The sequence below is a fragment of the Malania oleifera genome, chromosome 8, assembly GCF_029873635.1.
Source record: "Malania oleifera isolate guangnan ecotype guangnan chromosome 8, ASM2987363v1, whole genome shotgun sequence".
NCBI classification, from domain to species: Eukaryota; Viridiplantae; Streptophyta; class Magnoliopsida; order Santalales; family Ximeniaceae; genus Malania; species Malania oleifera.
This window is the reverse complement of record NC_080424.1, coordinates 33,675,907-33,691,515: the sequence shown is the minus strand read 5'-3', so window position 1 is coordinate 33,691,515 and position 15,609 is coordinate 33,675,907. Positions and strand designations below refer to the sequence as shown.

General features: G+C 35.7%; 1 protein-coding gene across 1 annotated transcript; it reads right to left on the bottom strand.

Annotated features, from left to right (window-relative positions):
- Positions 1-8,293: 8,293 nt before the first annotated feature.
- On the bottom strand, positions 8,294-9,034 carry LOC131162637 (uncharacterized). Its single transcript, XM_058119246.1, has one exon. The coding sequence runs from the start codon at positions 9,032-9,034 to the stop codon at positions 8,294-8,296; it is 741 nt and encodes a 246-aa protein (XP_057975229.1).
- Positions 9,035-15,609: the final 6,575 nt, after the last annotated feature.

Here is a 15,609-nt window from a genome sequence, read left to right as displayed (position 1 = left end):
ATTATACTTTTTATTAAAACAACACCATGTTAACTCAAGACTTGTTTGCGTTATTTTTTCCATTCTTTTTTTTTTTATTTCAATTTCATCATTATTAAAAAATATATTTTAAAAAAGCAACTATTTGTCTTATCATTTTTTTTTTTTTTACATTTTCAATAGTTTGTTAAACAAATTAAATACAAGATTTTGTGGTACTTAGTTGGTTTGGCTATCTTTTGTATTTCTTTTATTACCCTAACACACTTTTTGGATTATTTTAGTAATATTTTAATAATACATTTATCTGAATATGAAAAATATAATTTTTAATTATGTTTTTAATTTGTAATATTCTTTAAATGTTTCAAAATAGGGTGCTCATTTCTATTTTTTGTTTCTGTTTATTTTCATTTTTTTTTTGTTTTTGTAATTTTTGACAATAATTAAAACTTGCACTTATGCCCTAAATGACTAATATCTCACCTAGTAGGACTTAAGGCATGGTTTGTTGTTGTTGTGGTGCCATAAATTTTAACATTTAGAAAAATATTTTTTTATTTTATTTATTACTTTTACATATTTTTATATTAAAATCAAAGTTAAATGATTGTATAAATTATTACTTAATCATAAGAAAAACATACGTAAATTTCAAGAAATAATAATAATGTCAATTGCAAAATTCCTTTATTATTTTTCAATTGTCATGTCCAATAAATATTTTTTTGTATAAAGTAAATCTTGAATTAGGACAATTAAGAACAAAAATTATAGTAAATTTTATTTTTATTATAGTAATTATTTATACTTATTATTTAAAATGTTATTATTTTAATAATATTTTCCAAATACTATTTTTAAATTATGTTTTTAATTTTTATTATTTTTATAAATGTTTCGAAATAGGTTGCTCGTTTTGAGTTTTTTTTTTTTTTTTTTATGTTTATGTTTTTTGATTTTAGTTTTCCTAATTTTTGATAATAATTAAAACATGCACTTATGCCCTAAATGACTAATCTCTCACCTAGTGAGACTTAAGGTTTTGTTTGGTTGTTGTTGTATAAAAGTCAAAAATGTGCTTTAATAGTTCCAACATTGCCTCTAAATGTTTTAATGCTTAAATTTTAAATTGTTAGTCTAAATGATGTGGGGGTCGGGATAGGAATGTAGTCCAGGAGTGTCTACACCCTCAGGATTACCCTCCCAATCATGATGTTCTTGCTTGTCATCTCGACGCAACTATCCGTATGGAGATTCTAGCAACTGCGACAAATAACTTTAGTTCAGATAATATTGTGTGAAAGGAAGGATTCGGGGTGGTTTATATGGCCGAACTTCCAAATGGAATTCGTGTAGCGGTTACAAATTATTATTTAATGGTCAATGGTGAGGAAGAACGCAGTTCGATATTGAAAGAATTTCAAATGGAGATTAATTTTTTAGCAATGGCTAGGCATTGAAATGTCGTGAGCCATTTTGATATGCCATCGATGGAAATGACAGATGTCAAACTTTTAAGGACATGAGCTTTGGAACTCTAGATGATAGCCTTTTTTATTATAACAGAAAGGAGCTTCCTATCCTCTCCTGGAAGCAAAGAGTTTTCATTGCATTGGATATTGTGGGAGGAGTTGAATACTTACATGGTTTGTTGTGGGAGAGCTTCATTCACCTGGCCTTGAAGACGTCCAATATCCTTCTCGAAGAGGACATGACAACAAAATTGTCAGATTCTTCCTAAAGGAGTTTCATAGTGTTGAAGTGAAATAAAGCAAAAATTTCTAAAAAGGAATCACGGAAGGAATTAGGGAAGCGAAGATGGAAGATAGTAAAACATGTCGTGACGTCCTGGAGCGCGTGTGCCCTGGGCGGGGAAATTAAAATCAATTTTTAATTTTTAAGGAAAAATAGGGAATGTCGAAGTCGCCACTAACCTTTTCGTGTGGTTAGAACACATGAATACTACCCCGTTAGGGGTAGAATGGGTCTACGTTACTAGAGTTAGGATCGGGAGTTCGGTTACGCGAGGGGAAGGTACAAGCACCCCCTACGCGCCCGTTCTTGCGAACGGTACCTAATTAATTTAAAATTATCCCTAAGTTAATCTAAAAAGTCTTTAAATTACTCCTTTTTTGAATTTATAAATACACATGAAAAATAAATAAATAAATAAATAAATATAATATATACATATTTATTCCCTCAGAGCTTAAGGTACGTGAAGCCCGAAGGCTAATACCCTAGCATTAAAATCATAGGGATATACCCACACAAAAATACTTACTAAAATAATACCAAAATATTAGAAATAATGGATATCTCCATACAAAATATAAACAAAGGATATAGTTGAAAATTCCATAAATATGTCAAAATAATAGCCCTAATATATTATAATGATAATACATTACCTGTAATAATAATACTACTATAATAATAACACATATATCTCATAATATTAATAACACATAAATACCAATACAATATTATAATACCACTTTAATATATATATAAAAATATTTTGTGACTTTTCTAAGTGTGAAAACTTTTTTTGTGATTTTTTTGATTTTTCCTGAACTTCAAGATAGCACAAAATAAAAACCATGGAAATCAAAGTATGAAAATATTTTTAGGATTTTCCATGAATTTTGTGATTTTTGTGCATTTTCTTAATATCCAAATAATAGTAAATGGAGAAAACCGGCGTGAATCGGTTCAGGGGAGGATGAATCGGTCAAATATTGACCGATCCGGGAGAAAACCAGTTTAAGGTCTTGGTCGAGACCAATCAACATGTGTTGCTTTCCGCATGAGTTTGTGTGTGTTCAGGCGTATGTCAAAATGTGCAAGTGGGGCATGAAGTATGTGTAAGTGTGAGTGAGAACGAGCATGCATGCATGGATGGAGCTCGGAGAGGAGTTGGCAGTGGTTCTGTAGTCAGAGATGGAGGTGCAGGCTGGAGATGGTGTGAAGGAGAAGAAGACCATTGGAGTTGCAGGCGAGGATGGAGAAACGAGGGAGAGTGAGGGAATGGCCGTGGAGATGGTGGTGTCGTGGGGTGTGGATGCAAATTGAATGAGAGAACGTATAGAGAGAGAAGAGGGTGAGTGAATGGTAGCATGAGAGGGAGTTGGAAAATGGAGAGTAAGAGAGATCATTGAGAGCGAGAGAATGGGAGTCTGAATAGTGAGAGGGAGGAGAATGACGAAGGGACCAAGAGGAGTGAGATGGAAGCAATAGGGATGGCCAGAACTGGATGGAGGAAGAAGACAAGGTACCTAGATCTGCAAGGGTTTGAGAGTCACAGATGAGTTATGTAGAGGAGGAGGATTCGTCGGAGTTCAAGGAGGTGACGACGGCAAGGGAGGTGGAGTTGCAAACGTTGATATGTGGAAAAGAATATGAGAATGGAGAGTGAAAATGGAGGATGAGGGTGGTGGAGGTGAACCTGCGGCTGTTAAGAGTAGAGAAAAATGTGGAAAGTGGAGAGTTAAATGGTGTGTCTGATCCCCTGCCATTCTGTGAACACTGAAATGAATTCCCCCTTGCCCTGTGCGTGAATAGTAGCAAATGGAAAGGAGACCGCCCCTGCCCTATGTCTGTTCCGAGCCTCTCTTTATACAAAGTCTAGAAATTCGTGCATAAAGGTTGTTCTAACGGAAAAAAAACTTTTCCCCATACACGCGCAGTTCTGTCAATGGGGTTATGGGAGGGAATCATTTCTATACATGTATTTCCCTTTTGTTATTTTATTTTTGAATTTCTTTTATTTTTCTTGGCCAATTTTTATCTTCCAAAAAGGGAAGTCCCGATTTTAAAAATAAAGCTTGATTCTCAGAAATTGGAAGGATCCAAACTTGATTTAATAAAATGACTCGATAAAATGTTCATAAAAAATTCATTTTAAAAATTAAATGACTAGACTCTAACAAATTTGAAAATTTGGAAAAACTTAATTTAAAAATTAACAAAAACTCAAATTAAAATATTCAATTTTAAAACCAAAAGAGACTTTTTTTTAAAAAAAAAATACCGGGACTCCATCTTAAAACAGGACTCAAATTTAAAATAAAATAAGACTCGATTTGAAAACCTAGGACTCAATTAGAATATCGGAACTTGAATAAACATAACAAGACTCAAATAGAAGTATTGAAACTCAACTAAAGACACCAGGACTCAATTTAGAAGATCGGGCTTTTCAAAAAAAGGGTCCTCCAATTTTCGGGATTCGAAGTCAACTTTTATTATACCGGGTCTCCTCGAAACAAAATGGCCTAGTTAAAATTGTGGTGTTGACAGCTACCCCTCTTTGTAGGCTTTGTTGCTTCAATGTAACAGTTAGAACTCTCCTACGTTATTTGAAGCACTAAGTTTGCAAAGATAAAAGATACCTATTTTAACCAGACTGCAACTGTTTAGTGCCCTTGGGTCGATTAGGGATGCTTGCTGATCAAGAATGGGGAAATGGAAATGTCGCACAGCTCACTGGAAAGTTTGTAGTTAGCAGTTTTTGGTTGGAAGTTAGAGGATGTGAGTAGTCAGTGGTCAATGTGGAATCAAGGGGGATTGGAGATGACTTGCATTGAGGATGACTCGTACTACATATGGGGATGATCACTCGGGTGTGAGTGTCAAGATCTTTTGGAAAATATCCTCAGGTGCAGGGTTCTAGGTCCTTGAAAAAAGTTGCTCCAATGGGGATGATCAATCGCGTATTGTTTCTGCCAATCTAGGGGTGGGAGAAAAGCAACTAGGGCAAATTGAGAATGCTGCACAATTCTCTAAGAAGTTGTTTATTTGTTTTTGGTTGGCTAATCAGCGAGGGCTAGTGGCTAGTGACTAGCGTGGAATCACATGGGGATGAGAATATGAGCACTTGGATTTGGGAACAAAGCCACATGCCTCTAAGACAGTCAAAGTGAGTTTCCTAGAAAGATGACTATTCAAGTTTTGGAACAAAGCCACATGCCTCGAAGATAGTCTGAGTAATTCTAATGGGAAGAAGACCACTTGGATTTGGGAGCAAAGCCACGTGCCTCCAATACAGTCGGGGTGATTTTTCTTGAGGAATGACTATTCGGATTTGGGAACAAAGCTACATGCCTCCGAGATAGTCCAAGTAATTCTAATGGGAAGATGACCACTTGGATTCAAAACCACGTGTCTCCAAGACATTCGGGGTGATTTTTCTTGAGGAATGACTATTCAGATTTGGGAACAAAGCCACATGCCTCCGAGATAGTTAGGGTATTTTTTGATTGGAAAAGTGATTTGACTGGAAAAATGATCTGATTGGAAAAATTGATTTGGTCGGAGAAATGACTAGCCACATGACGCTAAGATAGACAGAGAATTTTTTAATTGGAATTTTTTTTTTCCTTTTTTGTTTTTGTTTTGGTTTTTTTTTTTTCATTTTTTTGTTTTATTGATTTGGTCACGACCATGAAGGATTGAATTAAACAATCGAAATACGGGCAAAATTGACATCAACTGCCCCAGTTTCGAGATGGACAATACAAATTTGGACCAGGGTCAGGGTCGCAGTTTCCCAGCAGCTGATACGGGTGTGTGTTAAATGCCCTAGCTTCTAAGCAAATCAATCAATTTAGGACTAGGTCAGTGCCTCAATTTCAGAGAGGATGACTGGAATCATACAGGGTTAACTACCCCAGTTTCAAGGCTGATGAGTCAATTAGAGTCTGAGACAGCTGCCCTAGTTTTAACAAGGATTTCTAAAACCAGGATGGAGAGCGGATGCACAAAGTTCTATCCAAACAAGTACGGTGAGATGATGCAATGCGATGTATGCGTGTGGCTACCTATGATGCAAGGATGCAAGGGTATATGCCTATTGCTATGTGTATGAGAATATGTTTTTTTTTTTTTTAAATGCATGTGACGTGCAAGCTTTCTTTCCCCAATATGCCCATAATCGACAAAACCAACTTTGAATTCCAATCCAGTATTAATGCCCCCTAAATCAGCTTCGCCGAAATTCATCGCGGAATCTACCCCAGTTACATTCGTTTGTGACTAATCCTGCCCATATTGCATTCCACAAAAATGACCTTCTTTGAATTGCATCCATGATGTTTTAAAATGAATATGCAATCAGATAAACCAATCTCATAAAGGAATGCTTAAACTTGTTCGTTTTCGCTTGACTTTCTGTGCTTGCTTAACAGGAAATAATTTTACCAGTACTTTGGCATGGATATAACTTTGTTGCAAACTTAGTGAACCATATTATTGGCCAAAAATCTTTTTCTTTTTACTTTTCTTTTTCATTGACCCCTTAACTAGAGATTCTTTCTTGCTCATATCAAAATTTTTGTCTAATGTCTTATTAAGTAATCTTATTAGTATCCTAATCTTGAGGTGGACTTTGAGACACGGGACGAAATATAGGCTAGGGATTTAGGTTTTAACAAGAATAAGGAAACCAAGGCTAAAAAATTCCCTTCCCCAAATGATATCTTTTGCCCTAGTTTGGGGCACCATATTCGCAAAGTGTTGACCGAACTTGTTATTTAAACAAGCTGCCTACGCACCTTTTCAGGATCAGGTCATTACGTAGTTCAGACTCAATATTTGAGTCTCACAAATCACTTAAGATAACAATGTATACCAATCTAATTAGGACTTTCATTTGGACTGTAATGTAGGCTTAGGGATAAGGGTTACTGAAGAAAAAGGTATGATAAGGCTCAAATTTTGTTGATATCATCAAGGGTAATCATTGGTCAAGGATCACATCTTATACATGTCCCTTTTCATTTCCCTTCTTTTTATTCCTTTTCTGCATTTTCTTATCTTTTGCATTCCCTTTTATGGAGGATTTTTTAGCATCATGTTCATCGGGAGCTCAATAGGGACTAAACTTTTCAAAATTGCCCCAGTGCGGGGTGTGACCCTTTGACGAGTTAAATCAAGAATTGAATATTTTGAGCTCAACAGGGCTAGCAAGGGATTTTTAGATCTTCTTTCTTGGTAGAAGAAAAATGGCTTGCCATCATTTAGCTAACTAATTATTGTCCCACGTAATTTGTTAGACCCCTGAAACTCTAAACCCGATTTAAATTTGGGAAAATGACTTTTTAGAAGAAATGGTTTGACACTCGGGCTCAAGTTGTGTAAAAAATGATAAATCTGTGCTTGGTTCTTTTTGTGGGAAAACTGGTTGGCCAACAATGGCCATCTGTCATTTGATCAAAACAAAAGTGGTGAGCATCATAGGCTTATGGCACAAACAACACTATTTCGTGCGAATCCATGGGGTGAGGGAAGTTGTTTTATCTTTTCATCCTCCCTTTCCCAACTTGAGTTTTAATCATTTTCACAGCTCATGAATACTGGTATTTTGTTTTCCTAGTCTTAGCACGAAACACGAGCAAACAAAAATCTTGGCACTTGAACTCATAATGAAAATGCATAATTTCATTGAACGAAATTGTCAAAGGATTACAAGGAAAAACCAAAACAACAAAAGCATAACATGAAGTAAATCAAATAGCAAAAGGGTTTTCTATTTTGGTGATCAAAAGACAAGTCAATCTACTCTGTCATCAGTGAGCTCCTTTTCCCTTTCGTGGCTTTCAGACCCTTTCTTGCTGTTGCCTTCTCCATGGTCAGGTAAAGGATTACTCTCAACTTTAGACTACTTATCATCAAATAGTAACAACCCTGCATCCTTCAACGTCTACACCTTGTTTTTGAAGGCCCAGCAGTGCTTAATGGAATGCCTAGGAGTATTGGCATGATAAATGCATCGGACATCTGGGTCGTACCAACGTGGAAAAGGGGGTGAGATAGGAATCTCCGAAATGGTTGTATCTATGTTTCGTTCCACCAGTTGAGCAAATAAGTCTGAATATGATATCGTAATGGGGTCTATCTTCCTGACATTTCTTTGGGCGCCCCTTTCTTATGCTTGGTTAATCGGATAGGCCGGCATCGGCTCGGGAGGAGCTTTTTGAAGTCTCACGCCTGTTTGCACAATCTGATTAATGGATGGTCTGAAAGCAAAATTCTTTGTGGACCAATGATTTCCACCTCCCCCATAATAATGCCCCTAGACCATATGAGCTTCCTCATCCTTCTTCCTACCTTTCCATCTTTTGCTCGGACCGGCCTCATTCCCACCATCTCTAACTAGGCCTACCTTGATGTCGGCTTCAATTCTCCCTCCTACAGCCACAATATCCATGAAATCGTGGGGAGTGGCTCCCCAAAGGTGCTTGCGGTAGGGGTCTTTTAGTGTGCCCACGAATAAGGAAATGGTTTCTCGATCATTTACTGGGGGATCCACCTAGATCGCCATATCCCTCCACCTGTAAGCATATTCCCTGAACGTTTCAGTAGGTTTCTTTTCCATTTCTTGCAGAGTCATGCAGTCAGGTGCCATCTCCATCACGTGGCGGTAATGAGTGACAAAGGCGTGGGCCAAGTCCTTCCATGTATGGACCCGAGCCTTATCTTGCTGAATGTACCAACAGATAGCAGACCCAGTCAAACTGCTTTGAAAGCAGTGCATCATTAGATTTTCATCATCTGAGTATGCTGTCATCGCTTGACAATACGTCAGTAAGTGGTCATGAGGACACCCGGTTCCGTCGTACTTTTCAAAGTCTGGCATCTTAAATTTTGACGGCAGAGTGACCTTCCAACCCAAGTAAAGGTTTGTCGGATCAACGAGACCAAATGAATTGGACCCTTCGATGGCCCTTAACCATTCTTCAAGTACATCACAGCGACACTCAGTTGTGATTCTATTTGCCCCCACATCTATCATCATAATCGGGGGTATAACTACTGCTGGGACTCCTAGTGTTGGTGCGGTAGGAATGAATGAAGCACTATTTGGTGGGGTATTTTTTGTGGCAACTGGGGGTTGTGTTGAGGTTTGCCCGTGTAACGAGGTGAATCCTAGAGGATAGGCAGGGTCTAACTCCTCCTCAACATTTTGTGGTTGCATAGTCTTACCCTTGTTTGTCATTAGGTCCAGAAGCTTATTCATCTTGTTATTCACCTCTTCTTTCCACTGCTCCATTCCCAGCAGTTTTCCAATTGTTTTGTCATGGTTTTGGCTTTACTCCTAGTGTTGTAGTGGTGAGTAGTAGTGGGCTCAATGTTGGAGTTTTAGTTTGGCCTAACAGGAAGTTGGAAAGTGATTACCGGCCCATTAGAGAAGAACATGCATGCATGTATGCATGTAATGCAACCTAAACAATCATTTGGCCAAGGTTTTGGGAAAAACCTCAATGATCCCCTAAATGATCCATTTTCCCCTGGGTAGGGTTCTTTAAGAGATAAAATTTGACTTTTAAATGAATTAGGCTTTTCTCGAAACATTGGTCAAGTGATATGGATGTCTGACATGGATGCAGGATGTACAAAGCATATATACAACAGTCATGGATTACAACATGTGGAGAAGGATGTGACCACTGTCCACCCCAAAGGGAAGATATATACATAGGGTTCTCTGAGGCTCTACCCTACACAAGGGATTATGGACAATTATTTGTAGTTAGGCTTTAATCCCTATTGACAACAGGTTCCCAAATTGAAACCTTATCCTTCCTCACAGAGGTCCAAACAAAGCTCGCACTAAGCGAAGTGGTTCGCGGGTCCCCATAGGCCATGCCACATGGGAACTAGCACTATTACACTCCTTTCTAATCCTAGAAAGGGAAAGCCCGAGTATAGAGTTGTGAGAGTGTGTGAGTTTGACAATTTTAGCTTACACTCTCTACCCCACATCCATCCTGTCGCTACATCCCTGGAGCGTGTGTGCCTCGGGCGATGAAATAAAAATCAATTTTAAATGTTCAGGGAAAACAAGGAGTGTCGGAGTCGCCACTAACCTTTAGTGTGGTTAGAACACATGATTACTACCCCGTCAGGGGTAGAATGAGTCTACGTTACCAGAGCTAGGGTCGGGAGTTCGGTTACGCGATGGGAAGGTACGAGCACCCCCTACACTCCCATTCTTACAAACGGCACCTAATTAATTTAGAATTATCCCTAAGTTAATCTAAAAAGTCTTTAAAATTACTCCTCTAGTAAATTTATTAATACACGTGCAAAGTGAATAAATAAATAAATAAGTAAATAAATAATACAAAAATATATGTAAAATCTAAATATTTACATATTCCCTCAGAACTAAAGGTACGTAAAGGCCGAAGGCTCATACCCCAACATTAAAATCATAGGGAAAATAATTAAGAAAATACACTCCCAAATTTTGAAATTGTATATAAAATTTTTATAGGAAAATACTAGTATGGGAGATTTTAATATATATTAATAAGATAATAAACTAAGAAATTAAATTACCATAATACATGTAATAATAATAGGGATGCATATATGCTAAAAAATTACAAATATCAAAGTAAGTAATGAAATACCATGATACTATATATATTAAGACACTAAAGATACTATAAAAAAAAAATTAATACTAAATATATCGAGATACTAAAAGTAATTAATACTAAATATATTAAGATACCAAAAATAATTAACACAAATGTATTAAGATACTAAAAAATAATTAACACTAACTATATTAAGATGCTGAAAATAATTAATACTAAACACATTAAGATACCAAAAATAATTAATATTAAATGTATTAAGATATTAAAAATAATTAATACTAAATATATTAAGATACCAAAAATAATTGTACTAAATATTTTAAGATAAAACAAAAAATATCACAATACATAACTATAATACCATAATAACTACATGTAATAAAGGAAACCCTAAAAATACCTAAAACAATTTAAACTGATCAAAACCCTAAAATATATATACATGGAAACACGTAAAGCCCTAAAATTAATATGTAAATATACAATACTATATATGGAAACAAATCAATCCTAAAATTAATATACCAAATACAATAATAAGTATGGGAGCAACTAATGCAATTAAGGAGACAAATCAACCCTAAAACCAATATGCAAAACCACTAATGAAATTGGGAAACAATCCAATCCCACAATTAATGTGCAAGCTATACAATATGAAGACAAATCAATTCTAAAATTAGTAGGTACTTACACGATTATGAAGATGACACCAAGATAATGAAATTATGGAAACATTTAAGATCAATATATATGTAATCTCTAAAGTTAGTATACAAGCCATATAGAAATAAATTAAATCTTAGACGCAGAAACCAATCGAAACTCTAAACATGCTTAAATAATAATAAAACATAATTACAATCCTAAATAGTAATATACTATTTATTAAATAAATATATGACAATAAGAAAATTAAAACTTTAACAATAATATTCAATCAACCATAATGTTACCTATTTAACATATGTACAATTCAAAATTTAAAAATTGAAACCAGCCCCCACAAATAAAAAGGAAACCTACAAAAATGAGAGAAAACCAATTAGTATTTACAGTAATTATCACAAAAAATTTAAACAAACATCACCACGATAAAATGAGATCGTGAACATAATATTTAAAAATTTAACATATATATAATAAAAAGCCTAAATGCGAATATTAACTACATACTACGATAAATAACATATTAATATAAACACCTATACAATGAAGTCTTAAGCTTTAAATATTAAAACAAGTCAAAATAAGAAAAGAAACAGAAAAATAAATAAATAAATTCATTAATTAATAAATAAAAAATGAACATCAAATATATATATATATATATATATATATAAAACCTGAATAAATATTATTACACAAGATGAAAAACAAAAAAATCCTGCGAAAAATAAATTAAAGTTAGTATACATATATAACATCAATTAAATGTATGATAAAAAAAAACAAAATTAAACTTTACATATATATGTGCGCATGTGTGTGGCTTGCATGAAAGGAGTTTACCGATGGAGGTGGATCGCCGGAGCTGGAAGAGGATGTCACCAAAGTGTTGGGCTACTGTGGTGATGCAAGTGTAATGCTGCTGTGGTGATCGGCGGTCCTGGTGCAGGCCGAGGAGGGAGCTGTGGTCGCCGAAAAGGAGGAGCTCTGATCATTGGCCGGAGTTGCAGAGTTACTGTGCGTGGCCGGAGGGAGGCTGGGAGAAGGCTTGCCACAAGGTGGTTGCTGTGTAGCTCTCGAGTGGTTGCAGTGGCAGAGATGAGTAGCGTGACGACGCCGGGTTGTGACGCTCGGCGCTGGTGAAGGAGGATCGCCGGAATGCTCTGAGTATGCTGGTCGTGGAGATGGCTTGGACGGAGGCAGGGGAGCGAACTGGAGCAGAGGGAGTTTGGGAGATGAGCAGAGAGGCAAAGGGAGGCAGAGAAGATGGGTTCAGGGTGCGCTGGGAGAAGGAGAGAAGATGGGAAAGGGTGGCGGTAGTGTGTATCTCCGGGAAGAATAAGAAGGCGCCCTTTTTTCTTTTTGCTGCGCTCTACCCGTGCGCCCCCTCTTTGCCTTGGCTGTGCCCCCCTTATATAAAAAAAATTCAGAAAACCCTAAAAAAAATTTCCTTTTTGATTTCCTTTTTCTTTTTCTTTTCTTTTTCTGCTTTTACTATTATGATAATAATGAAAATAGTAATGATAATAATAAAATCAATAAGGTAATAATAATAATAATAATAATAATAATAATAATAATAATAATAACAATAATAATAATTGTAGTAAAAATAAAAATAATAAAGATACTTTCAATAAAATAATAATAATAAGACTAATAATAATAATAATAATAATAATAATACTAATAGTAATAGCAAAAAATACTAAATGACAATAATAAAATAATAATAATAATAATAATTATTATTATTATTATTATCATAGCAAAAAAAATAAAATTAAAAATAAAGTAATAATAATAATGTAAATAATAATAATAATAATAATAATAATGATAATAGCAAAATAATAATATAGGAAAATAATAATAATAATAATAATAATAATAATAATAATGAAAATAATAATAATAAATAATATAAATAACAATAATAAGAATCATAATAATAATAATAATAATAATAATAATAATAATATATCCAAAATAATAATAGTAAAGTAATACTAATAATACTACTGGTAATAAATAATAATAAATAAAAATGATTATAAGAAAGTAATAATAAAAATACTAATAATAATAATAATAATAATAATAATAATAAATTAATAATAATAATAATAATAATGAAAATAATAAGAGGGGACCCCTTGTTCTATTTGGCTAGGGCAAAAATAGGGTGTCTACACATCCATTATTCAGAACCCAAGCACCAAAGTACATGAGAATGACTTGAATCAGGTTTAAGGACCCAAGCGCCGAAGTATATGAGACTAACTTGCACGGGGTTTGAGAACCCAAGCACCAAAGTACATGAGGCTAACTTATACTGGGTTTGAGAACCCGAGTGCCAAAGTACATAAGATTAACTTGCATTGGGTTTAAGAACCCGAGCACCAAAGTACATGAGAATGACTTGCACCGGGTTTAAGGACCTAAGCGCCGAAGTACATGAGATTAACTTGCACTGGGTTTGAGAACCCGAGCACCAAAGTACATGAGAATGACTTGCACCGAGTTTGAGGACCCAAGCGCCAAAGTACATGAGGCAAACTTGCACTGGGTTTGATAACCCGCGAAAGTACATGAGAATGACTTGCACCATGTTTGAGGACCCGAGCGCCAAAATATATGAGACTAACTTGCACTGGGTTTGAGAACTTGAGCACCAAAGTACATGAGACTAACTTGCACTGATTTTGAGAACCCGAGCTCCAAAGTACACGAGACTAATTTGCACTGGGTTTGAGCACTCGAGCACCAAAGTACATGAGAATAACTTGCGTTGGGGTTGAGAACAAAAGCTCCAAAGTACATGAGAATGACTTGCACTGGGTTTAAGGACCCGTGCGCCGAAGTATATGAGACTAACTTGCATTGGGTTTGAGAACCCGAGCACCAAAGTACATGAGACTAACTTGCACCGGGTTTTAGAACTCGAGCACCAAAGTACATAAGAATGACTTGCACCAGGTTTAAGGACCCAAGAACCGAAGTATATGAGACTAACTTGCACTGGGTTTGAGAACCTGAGCGCCAAAGTACATGAGAATGACATACGCTGGGTTTGAGGACCCAAGCGCCGAAGTACATGAGGCTAACTTGCACTAGGTTTGAGAACCCAAGCACCAAAGTACATGAGAATGACTTGCACTAGGTTTGAGGACCCAAGTGCCAAAGTATATGATACTAACTTGCACTAGGTTTGAGAACCTGAGCACCAAAGTACGTGAGACTAACTTGCACTAGGTTTGAGAACGGGAGCGCCAAAGTACATGAGACTAACTTGCACTGGATTTGAGAACCTAACCAGTGCAAACTGCAAGTGCATAGTATCGTAGTTTTATAATATAATGATGTGTAGAGTATCGTCCTCAGGGATTGATGTCTTAATTTTACCAAGTACCGAAATTTTACTAACCTTGATTTTATTTAGAAAAATTAATAATTTTAGACTGCAAAATTTAAACAAAGCTACTTTAAATAAACTATTCAGGAGAATTTAAAACTGGATACCACGTGTCAAATTGATGATGGTGAAAACTTTTAGGAAACCGATTTCACCTAGTTTCTTACTATGCTTTACTCATTTAGCTAATTCAACTTCGTTTTCTCTGTTTGTTAGAAAATCGCCAATTTTTCCAAAAGCCTCTTTCGATAGTCAATCAGAACTTATTCATGTTTATTATTTAACATAAGAGTATGCAAATTAATAACCCAAAAACGCAGTAAGACCCTCGATTTTTAATGCTATGTAGGTTCATACAAGTCTTTCGATCTTTATATTTACCTAAGCTGAATTATCCAAGATCTATCCTATAATCCCCCCTTTCGGTAGCAAATCACAAGACCAAAATCATTTAATTAATGGCCAGTTAATTAAAAGCATTAGGCACAGAATAATTCAAACAAACATTAATGAAAACTACTTCAGATTAGCATCAAAGAGCAAGTATAGTTCGAAACTGGCTACATCGTTTTCCTAGAATTTAAAATTTTAGTTCATTCCAAAAATTAAATCCAACATAACAGATTTCACCATATTTTCTTCAATTTGGAGCGTACGGGAAAGATCAACACTCGCCGCACTGCTGTCACGCGTCACGAACACCCCGAACACCGCCATTGTTCGCCGCCTTCCGATTATGAAAAGATATTATTTTTGCGTGCTTCCAACTCTCCTTTTCTGGCTGTGTGTGTATCTTCGCAGCACCCCCAAAAGAAAACCACAAGAAAGCTCCCAAAAAAAATAATTTTTCCAAGAAACTTGCTGTGGTTTTGCCTCCCTTGTGTGTCTCACCCAAAAAAATAAATTCTTTTTTTTTCCTATGGTGCGGCCTCCCCCTTCTCTTCTTGCGCACCGCTCTCTCCCTAGGAAACCCTCCTCTTTGACTTTTTCATTCCTTTCCTTTTGTCTTTCCTTTCTTTGCTTTTCTTTCCTTTCTTTTGTCTTTCCATTCTTTTTTCTTTCCTTTCTTTGTACCCAGCACCTCACCCTTCTGAGATGACCCGACTGCATGGCTGGGTCACATCTCATTTTTTTATTTTTTCTTTTCTTTTT

Coding starts and splice junctions, on each gene's coding strand:
- LOC131162637 (XM_058119246.1), bottom strand. CDS start 9,034: ATGGAGCAGTGGAAAGAAGAGGTGAATAACAAGATGAATAAGCTTCTG.